The following is a 21963-nucleotide window of genomic DNA, read 5'->3' as shown; positions in this document are numbered from 1 at the left end:
GCATTTGGGTTGTCGTTGGACACCCACCTAATTTTGGACGCTAATAGCAGTCAACACTGCTCCAAAACTCCAATATTATTTGCACAACAGAAATCCCGGCGCCTTAGGACCAGAAGTTTGAGGTGATCTTTTCAAAGCCACTCCATATGCCGGTATACACTGTATTTAGATTATATTGAGGAGCCGCGTTTCTCCTCTTTCATAACATCACTCGCGCACTGATTTTCCTAATTTAATAAAACGAAAACTAAAATTAATTAGCCCAAGTTAAATAGCTCACAGATAAAATGTAAATAAATAAGGGAACTCAAACAGGGGTATGTTCATAACATCAATTCGCGAAAGTTGTATTCCAAGGGTTGCCAGAAGGCCATTTAGGGTGGTGAGAATGGTGAGAGAGATGAATATAGAGTGGAAATGGTTGCGGTTGATTCGGAAAGATGACAATACAAAACGGTATAGGAAAACGGTGCCGGAGACCGATTTCAACCATATAAAAGGGGGTTACTGGAGGATATGCAAAACTATTGTATTATTGAGAAGCAGTCAAAGCGGTAGTGTGCGGTCGTTTAAAGTGGTGCGGGAAAGTAAATAGGTGAAATCGAAAAAAAATAATAATAATTTAAGTGAATTTCCTGTGCGCGCAAGGTCCAAAAGGACAAAGTCGTAAGTTTTCTGTTACCAAAGGGTTGGCCAAAAGGTCCAAAACTTTTAAAACTGTGCCGAAATTAGCTACCGGAAATATACCAACCAAACATAACTTTTTGAATTAATAGCATATATATATGTATACATAATAGCAATTTATATTTTTGTGTTAAGTTTTTTTTGCGACCTAATATAAAATTTGTGAACTAATGTAATAACCTATATTATTGAATGTTGTATATGTGAAGAGGTACCAATCGCTCACCGGAAACACCAAACGTATAAATTTTGCCTAAATTAACCTGGTTGGAAAGACCCCAGTTCGAATGATTCCCCTCAACCCACATAAAAGAGCTCTTTTAGGTAGGCTTTAGGGTGTGTGATTATTTAGAATTTTGCTCAAATTGAGCCTACGACGGTTTGGCTTTACTTTGGTGACGAAAGGCCCGAAATATACTTATAGCTTTACATCCATGTGCATGTAAGTTTTTTTGTAACCCTGCTTATACAGAACCAATCTGCATTACGTTTTTTTTTGTCATAAGGATCAAATATCACTACGAATACGATACCGTCTTGAAAACTCTTTCTTTTTTGTTACATAAAAAACATAATTTCTCGTGGAATCGTAAGAAAGGTAAAGGGCCTCTTGTGTAAGTTTGTTTTTATTGAAATCCATATTTTACGTATATTTAAATAATTGATTTATTCGATACGTTTTTTTGTATTGTTTGTTACATGCGCTTGTTTCCGAAAACATAATTACATAATATATTATTGCGTCTTTTTTTTTGTAGAAATAGTGTGAGTAATGTAAAATCTCCGTATACATATTCCATTTTAAATAAGTGAATGCGCATTTAAGATACGTGGTTAGTTAGGAACCAGAGTTCATTTTACTGCCTTGTATAGTTATAAGAAATTTAAATAAATATGTTAGAACTAAATTGAAGTGAAAGAAGAAATTAAAAATGGTTTGCTAAATTTAATCGGTTGGGGAGGGGGAAGATGTAGGGTGAGTATATAGGGTCATTTGGAGCAGAGGAAAAGGGGACTCGGGATCTCGGATATAATTTAAGATTAGTCCCTTAAACCAGAAAAAAGCTGATAACCCTACATACATAACATAAGTATGGATATAACCTTTTCAAATTAAAAACTGGCATAAGCGGTTGTAAGCAATGTGGAATACTGGTTTTACTTCTGACAGATAAACCTTAGTATTGTACATCATATGCCTTTTTTTACGCTTATTTACGCTACAAATAAGCCTTGTCCCTAAGGTAGAGAAAAACAAGTAGGGAAATCTAAGTTCGGGTGAAACCGAACATTACATACCCAGCTGTACACTTGAAATGCTGTTGTTGTTTGTTTTGTGTTACAAGGCTGCGTAATAATACATATACATATGGTTCTATTCGGAACTAATTTTCGTGTAAAAGAAACAAAAAGATACAGAGGCTAACACCAATGACCTTGAGCGGGTAATAAAGCAGTTTTCCTTCAGATATGGGGATTTCCCTACTGTTTATTTTAAAATAAAGATATAACAGAACAATAAATATATCTACGATTGGTACAACACTATTTTTCGCTAAGATTTAACTTATTATTTTTGCCTACTACCCTTTTTAAAGTCATTTATATAAAAGTGGGCGTGGTCCTTAACCAATATTATCCATTTCTACTAGAAATATTTCCTGCTATAAGGAAAATATGTGTACCCAATTATGTGAAATTTTCTTCGTGTTATGGCTCCCGAAACATTGAAAATTGCTTAGACAAAAAGGGGAGGTATCACACCCATTTTCAAAAATTTTGTGTTTTCTAATTTAATGTTATAATTCAATTTAGATAGTAAAATTCTATTGATACAAAGCTCTTTTTCGCTAAGATATAGCTTATTATTTTCATCTACGACTCTTTTAAAAATCGTTTATATAAAAGTGGACGTGGTCTTTAACCGATCTCGTCCATTTTTTCTAGAAATATTTCCTGTTATAGGGAAAATTTGTGTACGCAATTTTATTACGATCCTTTAATTTTTCTTCGAGTTATGGCTCCCGAAACAGAAAATTGCTTAGTCATAAAATGGGCAGTGCCACGCCCATTTTTTAAAATTTGAAGTTTTTCATATTTATTTTTATAAATCCACTTGTGAAATGAAATACCATTGATATAAAGCTCTTTTTTGCAAAGATATAGCTTATTTTATTCGTCCACGACCCTTTTAAAAATCTTTTATATAAAAGTGGGCGTGATCCATGACCGATTTCTTAATTTTTCTTCAAAACATTCCTTATAGTAAAGGCAACCTCCTTGCCGAATTTTCTTACGATAGGTTTAACGATTTTTGATTTAAGATTAATAATATTAGGGTTTTTTTTATTACGCGAGTTCGAAAAAAACGCTCCAACTAGCTAAACAATTTCATTATGGCAAAACCATACAGATGGTTACTTTTTTTAAGCTGCTTTGACATTTCTACTTCTAGCGCAGTATGTTTTTGACACTCAACCAGAGAATTAAAAAAACAAAATACATGAAATGCGTGTGTTTGTTTGTATGTATGTCACCCTGCCGCCACGCTGTTCTTTTGTTATTTTTGTTTATCTGCACATTCGTATGTTCATTTCATTCGCTCGTTCACAATAGTGCCCAATTTTTGAATATGCAACACTATACAACACTATCAATCAGGTCGACAATTACCTAAGCGGTTTCAACTGAAAGCGCTTAGCCAACTCAACTCGATTACTTTTTATTGTTGCTTTCCATGCAATACGGTAAGCTAGCTAGTGTTTTAATTGTACTAGTTAGCAACGAAATACAGCTATTTGTAAAATTGTTTTTATCACAAGTGGGCGCTGCCACACTCATTTCAAATTGTTTTTCAATATCAGTCCGCACGTCAAATTTCAACTTTCTAGGTGTATTATTCACTAAATAATCAGGTTTTTTCTGTTTTGATAAACTCGTGTACCAAATTTGGTGAGGATATCTCAATATTTACTCAAGTTACAGCGGGTATAATAAAAAACAAAAATTGCCAAAACATAATTGGATTTTCTTATTATTTTAAAAATTTTAACTCCTAAAACGAGTTTCAACAAGTAAACCTGGTGGAATAACCACAAAAAACATTCAAAAAATATTTGAATAGAGTTGAATTTAAGAATTGTATGGTGTGAAAGGAACTTATAAAGATGAATAAAAGAGTTTCCAGTCAGATGGTGTCTTACATTAAATCTTGTGCAAGTCTGATTTTATATGAGCAAGGAGACACATTATTAGGTCAAAATATGCTAAACTACTAATTTTTTTACCTGGTTCATAAACCTTATAATCAGGTTATTGTACTCAATGTATTTATCTTATTATAACACCTTATGTAAGCCTAATCCTTAGTGGGTTATAAGCCTTGATAAAAGTCATTATATAAGAAGTAACTACTATCTTATAATAAGGCCTTATCTTAAATAGGCTATAAGCCTTATACATAACGTTATCTTTCAGATAAACCTTATGCGTGATGACATAAGTACAGAATAAGGAGTACGCCATACAACTGATATTCCTCATTCAACTGAGGCCTGAAGTCTTTTGGCCCTATGAAATAAGCCTTATATAAGACTCATATTTTTAGTTGGCTTAGACTATAAACCTATGTATATATGGGCATCCGTATAAATACATGTGTAAGTTTATTTTTTTAGAGGCAATGCGCGAAGCTACCGCTAGTAATGTGGTTAAGTTCTTAACTGAAGAAATATTTCATAAGTTTTGTGTTCCGGAATTATTACATTCCGATAACGGTAAACAATTTGTATCCAAGCAGTTCTCGGAGCTGGTGGAAACCTACGGCGTCAAACACCTAAAAACAGCTTTTTATTCACCGCAGTCGAATGCTGCTGAAAGGATCAATCAATCCGTTCTAGCTGCCATCAGATCATATCTAGAAAATGACCATAGGGATTGGGATTTTTACCTAACCGAGATTGAGTATTTTCTTCGGAGTGCAGTGCACTCTGCGACAGGAGTGTCACCATATTTTGCACTCTTCGGATTCAATATGTTTACAAATGGGGCCGATTATGCATTGGCACGGAGGTTAGAAAGCCTGAACGACAACGAAATTTTCGTACTTGATCACAGTGACAAGCTTAGATTCATGTGCGAGAAAGTAAAAGAAAATTTACATGAAGCGTATGAAAGTAACGCGGCGCGTTACAACAAAAGAATCCGCGAAATACAATTTAAACCTGGCCAAAAAATCTACAAACGGACCTTGTACTTAGCGACTTTAAACAAAATGTAAACGCTAAATTTTGTCGCAAGTTCACTAAGTGTCGAATTACTAAGGCGCTAGGTATTTGTTTGAGTCGTTGGCAGGAAAGAGTTTAAGGGTCTGGCACGCGAAGGACCTTAAACAATAATCGAATCCTAAAGAACCTAATGCTATAGAACCGAAGGCTAAAGAACATAATTCTACAGAACTTAATGCTAAACTTAATACTAATTAATTTAATACTAGTTAACCTAGACCTAAATATCTTAATACTAAAATGCCGCGTTGTACCTTGAAAAGAATACAAAATGTTATTAAATGTACATAAAAATATTTCATTACTTGCGTGAATACCATTCCGTCGATGAGGGTCAAGTCGGCGGGGATGGACGTTTCCATAACATGCTCGTTCCGAAGTTTACCTAAAAAGAGCACATAAAGTAATAGTTCTTATATACACATATTATAAATGTTTATACTTCGCGTAACATATGCCCGGCTGAGCTCTCGAGGCAGGAGACGTTGTCAGGGTGTGGGTGTTCCCCGCGTTGGTCGCACTTTGGCCCGCTCGAGCGGTACGGACAAACTCCCAAGTCGTTGGCAAAGGTACCTAGAAAGACGAAATGAAAGTATGCAAAAGTAACAATCCTTATATTAATTTTTCTAAGCAAGTATATTTCCCGTAAACTCGACATTCCAAGGTCCCAACACCTCGTCCGCTACGCCTCAAAGCCGGAGAATAAAGAGAGAAAAAAGGAAAAACATCCCGGCGCCTTAGGACCATAAGTTTGAGGAGATCTTTTCAAAGCCACTCCATATGCCGGTATACACTGTATTTAGATTATACTGAGGAGCCGCGTTTCTCCTCTTTCATAACATCACTCGCGCACTGATTTTCCTAATTTAATAAAACGAAAACTAAAATTAATTAGCCCAAGTTAAATAGCTCACAGATAAAATGTAAATAAATAAGGGAACTCAAACAGGGGTATGTTCATAACATCAATTCGCGAAAGTTGTATTCCAAGGGTTGCCAGAAGGCCATTTAGGGTGGTGAGAATGGTGAGAGAGATGAATATAGAGTGGAAATGGTTGCGGTTGATTCGGAAAGATGACAATACAAAACGGTATAGGAAAACGGTGCCGGAGACCGATTTCAACCATATAAAAGGGGGTTACTGGAGGACATGCAAAACTATTGTATTATTGAGAAGCAGTCAAAGCGGTAGTGTGCGGTCGTTTAAAGTGGTGCGGGAAAGTAAATAGGTGAAATCGAAAAAAAATAATAATAATTTAAGTGAATTTCCTGTGCGCGCAAGGTCCAAAAGGACAAAGTCGTAAGTTTTCTGTTACCAAAGGGTTGGCCAAAAGGTCCAAAACTTTTAAAACTGTGCCGGAATCTAGGCAATAAAGGTAATGCTAAAAGCCTCAAGTTTTCAAAGTTCTACGACAAATACCTGTGGTAATAATGGTAATGCAGCGGTGAGTCACGAGACGATCTTTTGGGAGGGTGGAACGAGGAAGTGGAGAAACACCTAACGAAAGCCTGATCCTTTTTTTTTTGTACACATATGCGGCATATCTTACCACCGTTGTAATCTTCGAGAGACGATCGAGCCGAAGGGTGCACTACAAAATAACCAAAAAAAAGTTTATTTTTATTTTTTTTGCGTCAAATTGGCGTTCACATTCGGTGACCATAATCACCACAAAATCTCTAAGCGAAATCCCAGTTTTGGTTTCTGCAAATTTTCGTTCATATAATTTTCTGTTAAAATAATTTTTTTGTTGGGGATAATTTTCGTTTTCGTTCAAAGCCACCCTAGCATGGATGAAGCCAATTTATATTTCGCATACGGATGTTCCAAAACGCGTGAACGCCAAATTGGCGTGATACTCCATCATAAATTCGCGCTAATCAATTTTTCGTTTTTTTTTCCAGTGGGAAGAACATTCCTAGTTACCTGATACATGCCAGCGCCAGGAAATTAGTTTCAACAGATTTTCCAAATAATTTTTTTTGCTGATCTCATATCATATTTCAACCGATTTCGCATCATACAATTTTTATTCTCAACCGATTTCACGTCATAAGCTTTTTACCACCAACCGATTTCACGCCAATAAGGAACCGATAAGCGAAGACAATAACCACCACGTAGGAATCTGGCCACAGTGCTGGCGAGAATATAGCTACCGGAAATATACCAACCAAACATAACTTTTTGAATTAATAGCATATATATATGTATACATAATAGCAATTTATATTTTTGTGTTAAGTTTTTTTTGCGACCTAATATAAGATTTGTGAACTAATGTAATAACCTATATTATTGAATGTTGTATATGTGAATAGGTACCAATCGCTCACCGGAAACACCAAACGTATAAATTTTGCCTAAATTAACCTGGTTGGAAAGACCCCAGTTCGAATGATTCCCCTCAACCCACATAAAAGAGCTCTTTTAGGTAGGCTTTAGGGTGTGTGATTATTTAGAATTTTGCTCAAATTGAGCCTACGACGGTTTGGCTTTACTTTGGTGACGAAAGGCCCGAAATATACTTATAGCTTTACATCCATGTGCATGTAAATTTTTTTGTAACCCTGCTTATACAGAACCAATCTGCATTACGTTTTTTTTTGTCATAAGGATCAAATATCACTACGAATACGATACCGTCTTGAAAACTCATTCTTTTTTGTTACATAAAAAACATAATTTCTCGTGGAATCGTAAGAAAGGTAAAGGGCCTCTTGTGTAAGTTTGTTTTTATTGAAATCCATATTTTACGTATATTTAAATAATTGATTTATTCGATACGTTTTTTTGTATTGTTTGTTACATGCGCTTGTTTCCGAAAACATAATTACATAATATATTATTGCGTCTTTTTTTTGTAGAAATAGTGTGAGTAATGTAAAATCTCCGTATACATATTCCATTTTAAATAAGTGAATGCGCATTTAAGATACGTGGTTAGTTAGGAACCAGAGTCCATTTTACTGCCTTGTATAGTTATAAGAAATTTAAATAAATATGTTAGAACTAAATTGAAGTGAAAGAAGAAATTAAAAATGGTTTGCTAAATTTAATCGGTTGGGGAGGGGGAAGATGTAGGGTGAGTATATAGGGTCATTTGGAGCAGAGGAAAAGGGGACTCGGGATCTCGGATATAATTTAAGATTAGTCCCTTAAACCAGAAAAAAGCTGATAACCCTACATACATAACATAAGTATGGATATAACCTTTTCAAATTAAAAACTGGCATAAGCGGTTGTAAGCAATGTGGAATACTGGTTTTATTTCTGACAGATAAACCTTAGTATTGTACATCATATGCCTTTTTTTACGCTTATTTACGCTACAAATAAGCCTTGTCCCTAAGGTAGAGAAAAACAAGTAGGGAAATCTAAGTTCGGGTGAAACCGAACATTACATACCCAGCTGTACACTTGAAATGCTGTTGTTGTTTGTTTTGTGTTACAAGGCTGCGTAATAATACATATACATATGGTTCTATTCGGAACTAATTTTCGTGTAAAAGAAACAAAAAGATACAGAGGCTAACACCAATGACCTTGAGCGGGTAATAAAGCAGTTTATCTTCAGATATGGGGATTTCCCTACTGTTTATTTTAAAATAAAGATATAACAGAACAATAAATATATCTACGATTGGTACAAAACTATTTTTCGCTAAGATTTAACTTATTATTTTTGCCTACTACCCTTTTTAAAGTCATTTATATAAAAGTGGGCGTGGTCCTTAACCAATATTATCCATTTCTACTAGAAATATTTCCTGCTATCAGGAAAATATGTGTACCCAATTATGTGAAATTTTCTTCGTGTTATGGCTCCCGAAACATTGAAAATTGCTTAGACAAAAAGGGCGGTATCACACCCATTTTCAAAAATTTAGTGTTTTCCAATTTAATGTTATAATTCAATTTAGATAGTAAAATTCTATTGATACAAAGCTCTTTTTCGCTAAGATATAGCTTATTATTTTCATCTACGACTCTTTTAAAAATCGTTTATATAAAAGTGGACGTGGTCTTTAACCGATCTCGTCCATTTTTTCTAGAAATATTTCCTGTTATAGGGAAAATTTGTGTACGCAATTTTATTACGATCCTTTAATTTTTCTTCGAGTTATGGCTCCCGAAACAGAAAATTGCTTAGTCATAAAAGCGGCAGTGCCACGCCCATTTTTTAAAATTTGAAGTTTTTCATATTTATTTTTATAAATCCACTTGTGAAATGAAATACCATTGATATAAAGCTCTTTTTTGCAAAGATATAGCTTATTTTATTCGTCCACGAACCTTTTAAAAATCTTTTATATAAAAGTGGGCGTGATCCATGACCGATTTCTTAATTTTTCTTCAAAACATTCCTTATAGTAAAGGCAACCTCCCTGCCGAATTTTGTTACGATAGGTTTAACGATTTTTGATATAAGATTAATAATATTAGGGTTTTTTTTATTACGCGAGTTCGAAAAAAACGCTCCAACTAGCTAAACAATTTCATTATGGCAAAACCATACAGATGGTTACTTTTTTTTAGCTGCTTTGACATTTCTACTTCTAGCGCAGTATGTTTTTGACACTCAACCAGAGAATTAAAAAAACAAAATACATGTTTGTTTGTATGTATGTCACCCTGCCGCCACGCTGTTCTTTTGTTATTTTTGTTTATCTGCACATTCGTTTGTTCATTTCATTCGCTCGTTCACAATAGTGCCCTATTTTTGAATATGCAACACTATACAACACTATCAATCAGGTCGACAATTACCTAAGCGGTTTCAACTGAAAGCGCTTAGCCAACTCAACTCGATTACTTTTTATTGTTGCTTTCCATGCAATACGGTAAGCTAGCTAGTGTTTTAATTGTACTAGTTAGCAACGAAATACAGCTATTTGTAAAATTGTTTTTTATCACAAGTGGGCGCTGCCACACTCATTTCAAATTGTTTTTCAATATCAGTCCGCACGTCAAATTTCAACATTCTAGGTGCATTATTCACTAAATAATCAGGTTTTTTCTGTTTTGATAAGCTCGTGTACCAAATTTGGTGAGGATATCTCAATATTTACTCAAGTTACAGCGGGTATAATAAAAAACAAAAATTGCCAAAACATAATTGGATTTTCTTATTATTTTAAAAATTTTAACTCCTAAAACGAGTTTCAACAAGTAAACCTGGTGGAATAACCACAAAAAACATTCAAAAAATATTTGAATAGAGTTGAATTTAAGAATTGTATGGTGTGAAAGGAACTTATAAAGATGAATAAAAGAGTTTCCAGTCAGATGGTGTCTTACATTAAATCTTGTGCAAGTCTGATTTTATATGAGCAAGGAGATACATTATTAGGTCAAAATATACTAAACTACTAATTTTTTTACCTGGTTCATAAACCTTATAATCAGGTTATTGTACTCAATGTATTTATCTTATTATAACACCTTATGTAAGCCTAATCCTTAGTGGGTTATAAGCCTTGATAAAAGTCATTATATAAGAAGTAACTACTATCTTATAATAAGGCCTTATCTTAAATAGGCTATAAGCCTTATACATAACGTTATCTTTCAGATAAACCTTATGCGTGATGACATAAGTACAGAATAAGGAGTACACAATACAACTGATATTCCTCATTCAACTAAGGCCTGCAGTCTTTTGGCCCTATGAAATAAGCCTTATATAAGACTCATATTTTTAGTTGGCTTAGACTATAAACCTATGTATATATGAGCATCCGTATAAATACATGTGTATTTATGTATTAGAGTGTTCCAAAATATAAAAAATTATTGTACTTCTGATTTACAGATACCGAATTTTTGGTGGTTAAGATGAGGCTTGACCCAAGATGAGCTCGAAAAAGTAAAATTTAGAGTTCGCTACCAATGTTTGAAAACTTCTGATTTTCATGAACTTGGAAAGGATTTTTTGTCATATATATTGATTAAGATGGTATTAAAAGTGAAAAGGAATGTGGCGTCCCTAACAAAAATAAGCAATGAAAACAATGTAATAGTTATTTTTTTGTTTCTTAAAGGTGGTCTTATCCAGCAATACCCCATCCTGTGGGAGAATACTAATTTAAATTCCAATATTAGAGCCCTTACTGAGTCCAGCCTCATTTTTCCACCAATTAATAGGAAACTTGATGCAAATGAAAAATACGAGATTCTTTTAAGGGGGTTTTATTTAGCTTGACCCTGTGTGGCGGCCAGCCGTTTTTTACGAATTTTGTAATTAAAATTTAAGTAACTTCCCGATAAGCTACAAGCTTGAAACTTGGAATGTAGTTGAAAACCCGATGACAATGCAATAATAAGAATAAAAACTCCGATAGGTGGCGCATGGATCGAAATATTAAAAAAAAAATCGTATTTGTGGTCCGATTTGGCTCATATTTGGAACACATATTACATAAAGAAACAGAAATCGCTTTATGGAAAAAAGACTAAAAACTTGAAAATAAAATAATTAAAAAAAAAAAATGCTTAAGTTAACAATACTTACATTAAGTAATAGTCATCATATATATTATTTCTAATTACTGTTTTTATATACGGGTCCCTTATTCGCTTTTATTTGGAGTCCAAATCTATATATAAAGTTTTGGTGGTAGAGATGGAGATTCGGGCTATTAGCGAGCTTTGGGCAATTTTGGTCGTAGTGCTTTTGTTTAAATATATTTTATTAAAATAATTTGTTAAAAATAAACGATTGTGAGCACACAAAGAGATCTTCTGTACTATGGCACTATTGTGAATATTTGCACTGCATTACCGACATTTTCTACCATATGCCCGATGGCAGCGCAAGCTGTAGACTTTAATTGATTGATAGAACAACTTATTTCTGTTGATATTTTATAAGGGACTTTAAGATTGGTTGCGCAAGATACGCACGGGTACGGCTCGTAATACTAAAAGCTGGAAAATAATTAGGTAGGTTCTAGGTACTAGTCATCACACTCCTCATCAATCTAGGGCGTTGATCAGACAATTAAATAAAAGCATTGGACGCGTAAAATTTCTATTGATAGTCATATATAAGACCAACTGAACCTTAAGGCTCCATTACTGATACTTAGCATAGACTTGACTTGACTTGAGAACTGTCACAGTTCTGTTAAATGAACATTGCATGTTACTGATTACTCAAAACTTCGCAACACTTAGCTTGACTTAGAAGTCTGTTGAATTTTGATTTTCTATGTAAGTTCTAAGTGACGTTTATATTTTGAGATACCATTTGTTTGTTTCCATTTCATTTTGACATTTTGTCATACAAATTGACATTTATTGATTATGATGCCAGATTGTATGCGCTAAGTGGAGTATAATCGTGGCTAAGTTGCCAAGTCAAGTCAAGTCTATGCTAAGTATCAGTAATGGAGCCTTTAATCAGGTTATGCTACGCCTCACATTTTTAGAAATTTCACGCGCCCAGCGCTTTTATTTAATTGTCTGATCAACGGCCTAGATTGATAAGGAGTGTGATGACTAGTACCTAGGACCTACCTAATTATTTTCCAGCTTTTAGTACTATTATTACTTAATGTACATAAGTATTATTTTCAATAAAACCGTTTAACTAAATTTTTTTTTTAATTATTTTATTTAATTCTGAAACACTCTAACTCTAATAAATAAACTCTAAATATTACTAACACTATCATGACGATGCCGATTTTGGAAAGCAAACCACTTAACCACACGTCTGACAAGTTTTCACTGATAAAATCGTTTACTACTTTGCGTTTCAACATGTTGCTATGACTCGCCTCAACCGGCGTCGCCCGACTTTATAACGAAATTTCTAAAAAAAATTCTAGGATTCAAACCAGGCTTCAGAACTACATGAAATTTGGCAAGCACTTTTCTATGCCTATATTGTTTTTACTTGGTAAATTTCTTCAAAATTGAATGAACCGTTTGGATGTAAAAGGCAATTTTCCACAACTTCTACATGTCATCACCGATTTTGATGACCCAAACGAAATCTGATGCTACATAATGTAACGAATTCAATGACACCTATATGACCCTATTCGGAAACTATTTACGGGCTCAAATCAATTTTTGAAAATCATTTTAAATAAGTCATTTCAATCGTAAACAAATCTCCCATAAAACCTGCCTTCTCACGTTGTTTTTGAAGCGGCATCGCGGCAATGTTAGCAGCATGTGCTAGCCAGCCCGCGGCTGGCGTAATACAAACATGTTGACTTTTTTTGTACGGTCAACGCAATTGATAGCTTGGAATACTATTGAGCTTGTATATGAGCCACCAGCTAATTAACTCGCAACAAATATGCACATTATATAAGGCTTATTTGTCGGAAGGCTGATAAAATGAAATCTGAAATCGTTTAGAATGATCAGTAGTATACATAATTCCTTATATTACAATTTATTTTTTCTGCACTGAGGGAAATCTATGGCTAGATCATCCACTACTATGGATACTACATTAGTACTAGAGACTTCGCCGAGAAATACCGTATCCATCAGAGGGTTTTCAATATATGTGGCATTTATTGACGCCTTCGCACCAAAAGATGAGACAGTCGATGTGGACAAGAAATTATTTTATAAGAAACTACAAAATACTTAAGATATGAAAATTACGAGCTTTGGTGATATGCTTCCCCAATTTCTATATCCCTATCTGAATTCTAAAAATATTAAATAAGAAACAAGTAAGGGTGTCTAAGTGCGGGCGTAACCGAATATTAAAAACTCAGCTGATAGTTTTTTGACACTGAGTATGTTCAAAAGTGAACACTTTTATTAGAAACTAGCATGCCCGCAGATGTTGTCCTGCCCTATATTTGAAAGGTGGACTTCCATTCCCTCTATAGACAGACTACACAGAAAGAAATGATCACAGTAAAATCAACATTTTCATACTGTTGCTTACAGGTTGACCAAATTCTGTCAAAGTAACCCAATTTTTGTTACTTCAATGGAATTTACTGTTACAACAACTGCACTGCACAGTTGAATGAACAGTAGTAAAACTGTTAATACTTAATTGACAAAATTCAGTCAAGTTGACAAAGTTTTGATTGATCCAACAAGGCTACTGTCATTTTAAATTATTGCATTGTCCAATTTTCAAACATAATTGTGAGCCACAAATCACACACAGAAGACTGCGCATTCACGGGTTCAAAATTGCTTCGTTATGCGCATTTACGTCACACTTGACTGCTTGAGCGAACAAAGAAAGAGAGAAAGCTAAGGGAAAATTACGTAAAAAATGCCCATAAAAAATACTGATCTTTTGTTTACATGCGCAATGTGCAATCTTGTGTGTGTGATTTGTACATCACTAGCAAATACATGAAATCAACTCTGTTTTTTCCAGTTGTGAATTGTCGCGGTTGCTCTTGCTTGTCGTCTTTGTTAGAGAGAATTTAATAAAACTATAAAAACCAATTAAATCAGCGCAAAGAGAATACATAGTGTACAAGTACAAGTGTGTTGACTTCTTTCTGACAGGCACTCGCTTAAGTGAGCATAACGGGAAAATCTGGGTTGCCATTGTTGTTTCTGTTGAAAACGGTCAATTAGGGTTCTGTGCAGAGACGAAAAAGATTGAAAAAGTGTTTATGTAGTCACAAAAGTGTTGCTCCTGTTCCACAGCATTTTAATTTTATATCATGGCGAAAAGCGTTCAGTTCAAAGTTATTGATTTTCATTAAAAGTTTAATTTATTACGGAGGGTTAATCCTTAAGATGTAAAAAGCAGAGAAAACGTAGTTTTTCAAATTATTGTGAAAAACTTTTTAATTTGAATTTCTGTACCCAAGTTCACTATATTTGTGTAACACAAGAATCACAAGTTAAGGTCAAGTCCTTAACTATGAAAAACCTTAAAATGTATACTTATTGAAAACTCATTTGCAGACACAATTTACACTTTGAATTTAGTTGTGTTTTTAGGCACAAAATTTAGAAACTAACAAAATTTTCATTTGTCAGAAAAAATAAAAGAAAAACGGCCTAATGTCAAAAAACCCTATCGGAATACAAACTAAGAGAAAATACAAGAAAAATTCATAGAAAATAAAGTAGTGTCATATAGGACTTTGATTTGTTTGCACTTAAAGCACCATTTTATTTGCAGGAGACTTTCACAGCTACAAAAATTAAGGCGGATTTACACAGACGCTGTGGTTGTGTTGCATTCATTAATTCATCTGTCGTTCGAAGTATCGAAAAATTTACATACATGCTTTGGTTGCGTGCCTATGCTTTGACAAGGCCATACAAAAATAAATGAAACGCCGTTTGTTATTTTTGCTTTGAAGCGACCAAAGCGTTTATAAAATTTTGCCCTTATACATTTGTGTAAACAGCCTTAGAAGTGAAATTTTTCCATGTTACACGTGTGACGCTTTATATTTTGACTCTAATTTAAATAAATTTTGCTTTCCGTATGTTTCCGCATTGTTGCAGGCTACAAATCTTCTAGTATTCTTATTTCCGCGGAAATATATGCAACTATTTCATCTGTAAATACTACAAAGTTTTATTAAACTATCAAATGCAACTCAGCTTGAAGTACTCTTACGTACCAAAAATGCAACTCTAGACCTGAGATTTGCATCAGGTGAGCGAGGCTGTTTGTAGTTTTGACGTTTATCGCTTAGTTGACACACTTGTGTAGGTACACTATGAAAGAATAATTCGCGAATATTACGTTCAATCATTGTATAGGTCTACAAGTAGGATATGTAGCAGCACGCACATACACAGCCACGCTCACCTGATAAAATGCTTGTTCTTGTTCGTTTTTTTTGTGGATGCTATTTGGCACTGTTGTACTTCTTAGGTCCAAAAAAAGTTGAGTAGCTGCTATCGAAAACTGCTTAAAATTGTTTTTTCTTATATTACAAAGATATATACTTATTTACTTTCAAACGAGCACTTAATTACATCTCTCTTTAATAACCATATATTTTGGACAATTTTAATTAACAAATTGTGATACTTTATTACCGGGGACGATTGCTAAAACACGACCAAAACCGTCGGGGGAGATATTAATAGACGCGTTTTTGCCTCGCTTCCAATAATTCGAATACTTTTTCTCTTCGGACTATTGACAACAGGACAAAACGCGTCTATTAATTTTTCTTTCCGCTTTTTTGGACGGGTTATTGCAGTCGACCTCGGTTTCAAACTGTTTTTCGCGGAGAACTTTTGAACGGGTAGAAAAACTTAGCACCCGTGTTTGTATTCTAAATACTGGAATAACTATGCGTCCTCAGATATTCCAATTCAAGACTTTTGTATAATTTTCTGTAGGACCCATATGGGTGCACTTAAAATTTCCTACTAAATTCGTTCAAAAAATTTACCATCACAGCAACCCATATCTGATATTCCGATCCCTTTTTTGCTTCCCTGTGTCGCTTTCGACGAAGCAACCCCGGTAATTTTGACACTTCGTTCAGTGTCAAAACTCATGTTCCACGCAGGTTCCACTGGGTTCCACGCTAGTTTGACACTGACCGAAGTGTCAAACTGCCGTGTGTTAGAAAGGGAAAGAAATTGTTTCCCTCTCATACATATCATACTTGTAAACCTGTACAATGCGTTCAATGAATATCTTGAAACAGTGTAAGTACTATTTGATAAATTATTGATGACTTTTTATACATTTTAAGCCAGTTTCATTTCGAAATGGTGGAAATGAGTTTGTCATTGGCATTCTAACTTGTTTTTTCATGTGGGCATACTTGGATGCATTTGTTGAAACTTGCATTGCGCTCATTAATCACAAAATTCAACGAAATTAACCACAAATGCACAAATTCAACGCAGCAATCTAAAATAATCCCATAATTAAATTTATTGAGTACACATATTTGCGATTTTCGTTAAGTTTAGATAGTGCATAGATATTTCAAACCGTACATTACGACATAAAATGGGTAAAAGTCTAGTTGAGGGGTCGACTGTTAATACGCGTAAAAAAATATAGGAAGAGGTGTCAAAAGACGCGTATTGACCTCGGCAATAATAATCCGAAGGCGAAAAAGAAAAATTGTATCTCTGTCCGGAGATATTTGCAGTTAACGTTGGGGATTTTCTTGTGGTTGTTGTAATTTTGGTGTACCCACAAAAAACATTGTGAACATAAGTGTTTTGCGCGGATATATTTTGGTCTCCAAACCGGTGTTGGACCCACCCAGGGTAATTTTTCATAAGCGCGGCCGAAGGCCGCCAACGCAGAAAGGTGTTCTTCGCAAAAATACTACGGATACCACCCCCGATTTCGGAAGGACCCGCGGGTTATTTTTCGGGTTTTCGTTAATATCTTTTGAACGAGTTAAAATTTTCATTTTCTGCCTTCGGATTATTAATGCCGAGGTCAATACGCGTCTTTTGACACCCCTCTCTATATTTGGACGCGTATTAGCAGTGTCATGCTGTCGTAAAAAATTACCAAAAATACAAAAGTGGTACCCAGAGTCGCGTTTTGGCCTCAGAATCTCGAGTCCGAAAGCATAAATCCGATATCTATAATACTTTTCGAGATATTTGCATTACAGGTTTTCACGTGGTTGTGGTATTTCTGTTGTACAGAGCAAAAAATTTGTGGGTGAAAGTGTTCTGCGCAGAAATACTGTGGATACCGTAGTCGGTGTTGGACCGGTTTCGGATGGACCCGGGGTAATTTTTCGGGTTTTTGCTGATATGTCGAGAAGTGTCGCAGATATCTATAATACGGGAGCTTACGGGAAAGCTTTACGACCGCTATTTCAATGCCCGTAAAAAGCGTAGGCTATCACTAACAAGTTCACATAGCACCATAACGGGCACAGAGTCGTTTTACGAAGACAGTGAAAGCTCCTCCGACGAAGTGGATGACGACGTTTTAGAAATATTTAAATCTTGGCTGAAATATAACGATTCGCCACTAGAGGATGCCCAGGAAAAGTGGAAACGAACCTTCACGGCAAGAAGTCTATAATAAATTTAGATATTGTGCATGTAGTTTCCGAGTGGCCACTCTAAAAGAATGCTACCGATTCTGGTAAAAATTTTGAATAACACATTAGTATGTTATGGTAATATACATTTAATTGAATTTTAATTTCAGATTGAATCCGATTTCAACATGATTTTTAAAAATACAGAGGTTTAATTTTTTGCAATGTAGGAGAAAGTTTTACCCCACGTCCCCAAAATATTTAGTGACGAGATAAAGGACAAAGCATCCGGGGAACTATGTTCCAAGCTAGACTACAAATCAATAGACGACAGTGAGTATATTTTTTTGAAAGTCGTTCTAGAAAAAAACAAAACACTAATGATTTTTTTTACTTGTAACTAGATTCAAGAAATTGCATTATAGCACTCTTACTTAATGCAGTTATCACTCCCACAGCGAAATATAAAAGTAATGGAAAGCTGAAGAAAGTCACCATAAGCGAAGCTATGGACTGTTTTGTTTTACGCATTTCTTCAACGTCAACTTTAGAGGAAGAAGTTTTGAATATGAGGCAACGTTTTGAACGCCAAAACGGTACATTGCGGCCAATAATAATTGTAGTTGGTGAAAGTCCAATTAAACTTACAGAGTTTTTTGTATACTGTGACGGGCTAAATTTTAAGTTCTCATCCTTGTTAAGTGCTTAGATATGTGCTTCAAAATTTTTCACGTTTTAAATTTTCAATATCCGTTATATTGCAAAGGCGTTTGGAACTTCATAGAAATTTTTTTTATAAGATTAAAACTCCATACTACGAAAACTCACCAAAAGTATCAGGTCTAGTTTCGCACTTAAACACTCTATTAGCCGATAATTAATTATTTTATTAAAAATGTTTGTACGTTTCGCGTGCAGTAAAAAATATGGAAGTGTTAAAGAAATCTTGAAACATTTTAAAGACTTTCATATATTAAAAAACTATGGAGTTTTTATATGTTGTCAAAGAAATTGTTTTCAGCATTTCTCCAGTAAATACTCATTTGCAAAACACTTACATTTACAATTTTTCATTAGAAAAAAAAAAATGTAAATTTAAGTGTTTTGCAAATGAGTATTTCATTAGAAAAAAAAATGTAAATTTAAGTGTTTTGCAAATGAGTATTTACTGGAGAAATGCTGAAAACAATTTCTTTGACAACATTTAAAAAAAAAATTTACACGCTTCCCAAGCCAGTCGGTTCGGGATTTTTCCCGACCAAGGACTGTCATTTCAGTGTGACCCCATTTAATTTGTTGGGTCCCTCCCACAAATTGTCATACTCCCAGCAGCTCCTTGCAGCAGGACTGCCCCATATTCTCTTACTCCGGGAAGGCATCGAATCCAACCCGGGTCCGTCTCCTGACCCCGGTCCTGAGAAATGGTTTTGCTGCATCTGCCGGAAAATAACCTTTTTAGGATGGTCATACTCTGTTCAGTGTGTCTCGTGCAAGGGATGGTTGCATCGGACAGGTTCTGGACTTGATCCCAAAACCCGACGTCCACGTAACTTTTATAAATCTTTTGTGGCTCCTTGCTGTTCACGCCCAAGGGCGTCCCGTAGTCTACGCCTAAGCGCCCCCGCCCCACTATCTTCCAGCAGCCTTGCTGCTCAGCAAGCCACAACAATTACCCGCTGCTGCTCGCGCCCCACGGCGCCAACAACTCAAACAGCTGCTACCACTCATAACTACTACCTTCGTAGTAGAGTCGGTAGCAATGCTGAGCATCAGCCACTGCCCCCATCTTCTCCTCCCTCTTTTCCGTCAGCAATCGTGTAGGTCAGGGAAACAGACTCTTAGTCCCTACCTCCGTTTGCACCGTTTGCCAGCACAGAATATATAGGCTTGCGACATCCGCCCAATGCAGCTCCTGCCTTGGGTGGTGCCACTTTCCTAGATGTTCTGGTCTCCGAGACGGCAACCCCCCGGCGGGATTCATCGCGCCATGTTGCCAGGTCGCAAACCCAAATCATCCGGGTACCCCAATGCTTGCCCAAGGACGCCCAGTCCCAGGGCCACAACAGCAATTGCGTCCTGGCCTTCCACAACCCAGGCGCAGTCACCCGTCACTTACCCCCAGAGTGGCGGCGTCTCCCCTTATGCACTTCAGAATTCTGCAGTTAAACTGTAATGGACTAACTGGGAAGATTACGGAGATAGTCGATTTCATGAAGCGGCACAACATCCGCATTGCTGCGATTCAAGAGACTAAACTCACAGCAAGATCTGCACTGCACAGGAAAGACCGCTAGAGCGGAAATGGAGGCGGCCTCGCGTTTATCATACACCACTCTGTGCAATATTATATATTTGATCCTGGCACCGACCGCAGGGACAATGTCTTAGAACGTCAAGGCCTATCTGTCCGGTCAGGCGATGCAAACCTAGAAATCATCAACATCTACATTAGTGTTGGGAACTATCGAATGAATTCAACTATCGATAGTTAGTTACTGAATGATTTTAACTATCGAACGAATTTTTTCATTCATTCATTCATTCATTTGATTTGTTCTTTAGCTTGCCAGAAGCCAAAAGAACAATTTCTGGATTGTTTTAGTTACCCCTCGGGGTAGTTAAAGAACAAACCTATATAAGACAAAAAACGTCGTGTTCCAATGAAACGTGATCCAGATACGGCTAGAGATTTAACATGCAAATGCGACAATGTGAACCATATGGATCAATTTTTTTGTTACATTTGTATGTTAAATTTCTATCCGTATCTGGATCACGCTACATTGGAACGTAACAAAAACGTTAAATATGACTAAAATGGTGTAAATTTTGCTTCAAGTAAATAATGAAAATATTCAATTTAAATGCCTTTGTTACATGTTATGCAAAGCGCATGAATGATATGCAAATGACCTTGGTTCGCAACCCACTGAGTTTTTTGGTCTCCCCCAAACCTGTGGGGAGATTTTATGCCTCTACAACAACAACAACAGGAAAGAGGGTTACTTAAGATGGATTTTTATCTGTATTATTCAAATCTGTTTCAGAGGCATTATTGATTGCCTTAACTTATACATAAGCTACTGTTTTTTTTTTTTTTTTGCAAAATTCAGGTCACGTTTAATTAATATAAAAATTGCACATTAAATTTCACTTATAAAAGAAACATAAAACAAATATTTCAAGCACTTAAATACTAAAAGTCGCTATAGTTGTTCTAGCCAAAATCGGATAGTGCACGAGGGTCTATATTAAATTTTCGCCGCAGAGATGGCAACTGATTGCGTTATTAAACCCCTAAAAAAATTGATTGTAAAGTAAATAACACAAGTATGTACATCGAGTTGACATGAAAAATACCTTCAATATTTAAATTGTTGTTCAAAAATATTATCATATCTAGTTTATCTCCTTTAAGTCGGTTTCTCCTGTCGTTAATTATTTGCCCTGCTTTCGAGAAAACTCGTTCTGACGGAACCGATGTTGCGGGTATACATAAATATTTTTTCGAAAGCATATATAGTTCCGGAAATGTTGACTGGCTACGATTCCAATAGTCTAGGGGATTATTTGAGCGATCAACAAAATTTTGCCTTAGATATTGCTCCAACTGAATATTTGCATTGACATTGGGCGCGTTTTGACAAATTGTTTTTGCTTCAGCAACTCTTACATCGAGAAGGTCCCAGAGAGATACTTCGCTTTTATCGACCGATGCTTCTCTTGGGGTGTTGGTAGAAACACTTGTGTTTTGTTGCCGTAGTAGGGAAGTTACTTCTTCCACTAGCCATTTTGTTGTATTATTTGCATTAATTTCATTACCGAACGCAATTTTTTTAAACATAGGATCTAGGAATGTTGATTTGGCGCACATTTTGTCAGACTCCAACTGCCCTAATCGTCTCCAAACTACCTCTAACAATCTGCTCTTCAAACTTTCTCCCTCTACAGTTTTCATTTTGAGATTTCGTACTGCGTATTGAAGACCTCTGATCAGGGGCACTACCAGTGACATCGTGGGATAATTTTCTCCTGACAA

The 21963-nt window shown here is 35.5% G+C and overlaps 2 protein-coding genes across 2 annotated transcripts in view; one reads left to right on the top strand and one right to left on the bottom strand.

Annotated features, from left to right (window-relative positions):
- The window catches only part of LOC137234009 (tRNA (guanine(26)-N(2))-dimethyltransferase-like), a 454486-nt gene that overhangs the window by 268032 nt on the left and 164491 nt on the right, over window positions 1-21963 (bottom strand). The gene's annotated exons all lie outside the window — the stretch shown is intronic.
- LOC137234010 (uncharacterized) overlaps window positions 15673-21963 on the top strand; it is a 274015-nt gene continuing 267724 nt past the window's right edge. The window contains exons 1-2 of the mRNA XM_067757657.1: window positions 15673-15692; window positions 16592-16608. Of these exons, the coding sequence (XP_067613758.1) occupies window positions 15691-15692; window positions 16592-16608 (19 nt within the window). The 5' untranslated portion in view covers window positions 15673-15690. The remainder of the gene's footprint in view (window positions 15693-16591; window positions 16609-21963) is intronic.

Source organism: Eurosta solidaginis, chromosome 5 (genome assembly GCF_040869045.1).
Source record: "Eurosta solidaginis isolate ZX-2024a chromosome 5, ASM4086904v1, whole genome shotgun sequence".
Classification (NCBI taxonomy): domain Eukaryota; kingdom Metazoa; phylum Arthropoda; class Insecta; order Diptera; family Tephritidae; genus Eurosta; species Eurosta solidaginis.
The sequence above is the reverse complement of the archived record's forward strand: the minus strand, read 5'-3'. Positions and strand labels throughout refer to the sequence as shown.